The sequence below is a fragment of the Camellia sinensis genome, chromosome 9 (assembly GCF_055761805.1).
Source record: "Camellia sinensis isolate YWXY chromosome 9, ASM5576180v1, whole genome shotgun sequence".
NCBI classification, from domain to species: domain Eukaryota; kingdom Viridiplantae; phylum Streptophyta; class Magnoliopsida; order Ericales; family Theaceae; genus Camellia; species Camellia sinensis.
In genome coordinates, this window is record NC_138969.1 from 70,514,669 (window position 1) to 70,520,004 (window position 5,336).

Sequence of the window (5,336 nt, forward strand, 5' to 3'; positions counted from 1 at the left end):
GACCCATTATTTTACCACTTGATCACAAAATCTAGGGATCTGTTTGGTATGACTTTCAAATTATAATTCCACCACTACATTCCATTGCTATATTTGGTTGAAGTTGTCAAAAATTAATTCCAACGCCACATTTGAAAACACATTCCGATGTATGTTTGGCGTGTGTGAGTTTTTGATTTTTGAATTTGCGATTTGGGTCGTCCCCTCGGATATTTCCCCAAATGTCCTACATTTTTTTTGCAAACATTTTTTTTGCAATTGTCAATCGCCACTTGTTATTGGGAAAAAAATAATATGTTTGTTTTTGATATTTTTTAAATATAAAAATTATTTGTTTTAAACGAAAATGACAAATTATTTTTTTGAATTACTTTTAAAAAGAATTCGATTATGAATTTTGAATAGAGTTTTAATTGTGGGTTTGGTTATGAGTTATAAGTTTTTGAATTAAGTTTTCAAAATTCTTTTCAAAACTCATAACCAAACAACTTTACTTATTTCATATGTCATATCAAAAACTTAAAACTCAATTTAAAACTCATAACCACCCAAATTTTTTCTTTTTCAAATCATAATTCTAAAACTCAAATATCCAAAAATTGAAAACAAAACTCTACTATCAAATTATAATTTTAAAACGCTACCAACCACTACCTAGGTTTTTCTTGCAAGGCACTCCAAGTCCAGAGACTCTCATTATACATTAACCCAACGCAACACAAATTCAGTCTAGGGTTCTTCTCTCTAATCCGTACTGTGTATTAATTTGTAACAGAGAACATGGAAACAAAGGATGGTGAAGAAGATCGGATCAGCAAGTTATCAAACACTCTTCTCATTCACATTCTCTCTTTCCTCGAAACCAGGTATTCCGTAAGAACAGCCATTCTATCAACAAGATGGAAAAATCTGTGGGCTTGTGTTCCCAATCTCACCTTCCACTTACACTCACCACCTTCCTATGGATTTTCCAACTTCATCGACCGAGTACTCCTCCTCCATGACTTGCCTCAAATTCACACCTTCACTTTCACTTGTAATTCTATCTTCGATATCAAACCCAACCGTCTCAACTCTTGGATCTCTTTTGCGATTAAACGTCGTGTTCATCATCTTTATATCGATTTCATCCATGGCTTGTTTTTTCGGCATCTTAATTTTCCTCTTAGCCTCTTCACTTGCGAATCGCTTGTTGATTTGACGCTAGGGTTTAACACTTGTATTGTTTCTAATCTCCCGGACTCCATTTGCTTTCCCAATCTCAAATCGCTTAAAATTTGGGTTGCCGATCCTGATGATAGCTTGACGGAGAACCTCTTTCGTAGCTGCCCAGTGCTTGAAGTTCTATTTTTACGAGCACGCTTGGAATTGGATAAGGACGAGGACGAGGACGATGAAGTGATTTTTAATATATGCACACAATCTCTCAGAGTTTTGAGATTGTATTTGGAGGCTGATTCGTATGATGAGCGTTGTTGCTTTGGGCATGAGGTTGTGATTGATGCCCCGGCTCTCTATGATCTTCTTCTTGATGATAATTTTATGGCTTGCTATTCAATAAACAATGTATCGTCTTCATTGGCAATAGTCCATGTTGATGTTGGGTTGTTCTTTTGGCCGAGAATCGCTGAATGTGATTGCCATAATCGGGTTCTGGAGCTTCTTGGAGGAATCTCAAATGTTAGGTCCCTCTATTTGTCTTCCACCACTCTCCGCGTAAGTTCATTCTTTTTTCTTGATAAATTTTGCCGATTTATTTATAAAATTGTTGATTGCAGTGACATCTTTAAAAATCTAATTATGTTAATGAACTTTTTAGTTTAAATTGACAAAATAGAAACTTAGAATCATTCTGTTTAAACTTTTTTTTTTTTTTTTTTTTTTGGTTTGTAAAGTGGTATACATTTTTGTTAGTTGTGCTACTTTTACATAATTTTTCATAAAATTTACTAGTATATATAATAATTTCCATTGGTTGTGAAGGTTCTTGGCTATGCTGAAGATAATGATCAACTTACTCTTGGTAATTTGACTCGTTTGGAATTGGGTGTTGTTTATTTGTCAAAGCTATTGCTGGACTTACTTGCAAAGATGCCTAATCTAGAATCTTTAAAGCTAATAATGGTGAGATTAAATGTAATTTTCAGTGCAATGTAAAATTATTTAGTTCAATTCTTATTTTTGAAATTGTTTTTTCAATCTTTGTCTAGGATCATCAAGCAGTTTATCGCAACTGTTATCATGAGGAAGAAGAAGAGTTCTATGAGATTCAATGGCCTCGATGTTTGCTATCACACTTGAAAGTAATTGAAGTAGATAACTTCGAAGGATTGGAAAGTGATTTGTTATTGGTTGAATATTTTCTTAAGAATGCAAAGGTATTGAATAAGATGGTCATTAGGAATCAAAATTTAGTTTCTGTCAAGGTGGAAGTGTTAAAGAGACTACTAATGTTCCCTCGGGGTTCTAAGACATGTGAAATTGAAGCCAGAGATTTAATTGCCAATCTTCAAGAAATTCAAAAATTCACACCACATAATGTGTTAGATGTCACAACTAAGTACAAGCATGAAGCTAACAAGAAGAGCCGTTTTGAGGAATTTGAGGTCGATGATTTTGTTTGGGCTGTCCTCACCGAAGATAAGTTCTCAACAAGCAAGTACAACAAGTTGGCAGCTCGAAAAATTGGACCATTACAGGTTGTGGAGAGAATCCACCAAAATGCCTATAGGTTGAAGCTTCCTAGTCACATCCGTACTTCCAATGTGTTCGATGTCGAACATCTCATTCCATACTACGAAGACAGTTTTGATGAAGAGCATACAAATTCAAGGGTAGATTCTCTCAGCCGTGGGGATAATGATGCAGTATGTATAGCAGAGAAGTACATGACAACACGAGACCATCGAAAAGCCCATTAAGGCGCAATGGGCCTGTCTGTTGAGTTTGTTCTGGCTCTAAGTTGAAGAAAAAATAGAAGATATATTTTCCAAAAAGCTCTCAACAAGATCTACAAAATCGATGACAAATGCCACCGACCTAGTCAAATCAATGTTGGATTAGGAGGAAGAAGTGGACTTAAGGGGGATGCATTTGTGCCTCACCGTTTAATGTCACACCTAAAAGTAATTGAAGTACATGGCTTCGAAGGAGTGGAACATGAAGTGCAATTGATTAAATGTTTTCAATAAGATGGAAATTTGGCATCGGAATTGAACTTCCACCGAGGTGAAAATATTAAAGAGACTACTAATGTTCCCCAGTGGTTCTGAGACATGTTAAATTGAGTATTTGGTAACCTGGAATTCCTTGGAATTGTTCCATGAAATTCCCTATCCATTAATTTAAAATTAAATTTTATAATGTGAAAGCAGTTGTGTTGAAGGATTGGATCTTCTAATTTAGATCACAATTATTTTAAATGAGTAATTAAAGCGGCTGGACATGGATAATAGAAAACTATGATATCTGCCACACCTCAAGAACGAATGATATAGAAGTGAAATTTGCTTGTGAATGCTCTCCCATTCTATTGCCAGGTTTTCTGTCATTTTGTGCTGCAATTGTGCTTGCGTTGTAGGTTGGGTTTTCTATTTATTACCTTTTCCTTTTACATTTTTCTACTGCAACTTCACATACCCTGGCTGTATGGGGTTCCTGAGTGATTGTTTAGGTAGGTTTAGTTGTTGTAGTTACAATTTGACAACTTTTTTATTTTTATTTTTTATTTTTGTGGGATTCTGAGACATGTGCATTTGAATAACCTGATTAAAGCAGTTTGAATAACTCAAATTGCTCACCTTTTTCACCCATAACATTGGGTTATGCATATTTTGGTCTGTGTTGAACTCAACAATGTTTTACTCCATTCAGCCAGTGGATTAGATATTCTAATGATGTGTTCTATTTCCACAAGTATTGTTGCAAGAACTATGGAATGATATAGAAGCGAAGTTTGCTTGTGAATGCTCTCCCATTCTATTGCGATGTTTTCTGTCATTTTTGTGCTGCAATTGTGCTTGTGTTGTAGGTTGTGTTTTACTATTTATTAGCTTTTCCTTTTAAAATTTTTCTAGTGCAACTTCATATACCCTGCCTGTATGGGTTTCCATGTTAGTGATTGTTTAGGTAGGTTTAGTTGAAGTTACAATTTGACATTTTTTAAATTTTTTTTTTTTGTGGGATTGTGAGACATGTGCAATTGAATAACCTGAGTTATGCAGTTTGAATAGCTCAAATTGCTCACCATTGAAGTTTCTCTTAGACACCCATAACATTGCGTTATGCAATTTTTAGTCTGTGTTGAACTCACAGTGTTCTACTCCATTCAGCCAATGGGTTAGACATTCTAATGATGTGTTCTATTTCCACAAGTATTGTTGCGAGAACTATGGAATTCCTTGGAACTGTTGCATGAAATTCTCTATGCGTTAATTTAAAATGAACTTTTATAATGTGAAAGCAATTGTGCTGAAGGATTGGATCTTCTTTGTATAGACCACAATTTTAAATACATAATGGAAGCTCCCATAAAATCTAAAAAAGAGTAAGATACGGTACACTTGGATATGCTTATAAAAATTTATTTATTTTTACTTCGGAGTGATGCAAAAATTAGTTAAATGGTTTAATTGGTTAAGATTCAACTTATAATTTACATTTAATTTAAAAAATAAGGTATAAATAAAAATAAATAAAATGGCATTATATAAAATAACTTATAAACCAAAGCTAAATTTTAAAAAATCATGTTCCGCATAAAAAAGTGTAACGAAATTAACTTCACATTTGTATAAATAAAAAAGTACTATTCGGGTTGAGATATGATTTGAGTAAATATTAGGTACGTTTAGGGTATAAAAAAATTAAGAGGAAAAAAATTTGTATGAGTTTTGTGGTATATATATATTTGTTAAATTACTCATGTTTCATAAGTAATGAAAGAAATATATATGTGTGTGTGTGTGTTATATTTATCTAGGTTTAAAAATAAATTTGATCAGGCTTCATATCTTCAAATCATAACTTTAAAAAGAAAAAAAAGAAAGAGACCTCACGTTTTTGTTCTTTTATATTTGTATTTGATCAAATAAATAAAAGAGACATGTTAGAATGATATAACAAAAAACTATAAATCAAACTATTAGAAGATCATATACAACGAAAATGAGTTTCTAATTGAGTGATAATATTCACAATGTTTTTTAAAACTAATTATACTTTATGTTTTATTATATAGTCTTTTTTCCAAATAGAGTGTAAGAGATTAAAAGTTAAGCTCATGCTATGGTAAAGGTATAACCAAAGACCTTTTGTTATATGAAAAATATTACATC

General features: G+C 32.9%; 1 protein-coding gene across 1 annotated transcript; it reads left to right on the forward strand.

Annotated features, from left to right (window-relative positions):
* Positions 1–697: 697 nt before the first annotated feature.
* Positions 698–3,511, forward strand: LOC114321585 (putative FBD-associated F-box protein At5g53635). Its single transcript, XM_028268759.2, has 3 exons — positions 698–1,716; positions 1,984–2,124; positions 2,211–3,511. The coding sequence occupies exons 1-3, from the start codon at positions 781–783 to the stop codon at positions 2,919–2,921; spliced, it is 1,788 nt and encodes a 595-aa protein (XP_028124560.2). The 5' UTR covers positions 698–780; the 3' UTR covers positions 2,922–3,511.
* Positions 3,512–5,336: the final 1,825 nt, after the last annotated feature.

Bases quoted from the DNA above. Each gene is read 5' to 3' on its own strand.
- LOC114321585 (XM_028268759.2), top strand. From the start codon at position 781: ATGGAAACAAAGGATGGTGAAGAAGATCGGATCAGCAAGTTATCAAAC. The intron at 1,717-1,983 runs GTAAGTTCATTC...TTGGTTGTGAAG, and splicing joins TGTCTTCCACCACTCTCCGC to GTTCTTGGCTATGCTGAAGA. The intron at 2,125-2,210 runs GTGAGATTAAAT...ATCTTTGTCTAG, and splicing joins AATCTTTAAAGCTAATAATG to GATCATCAAGCAGTTTATCG.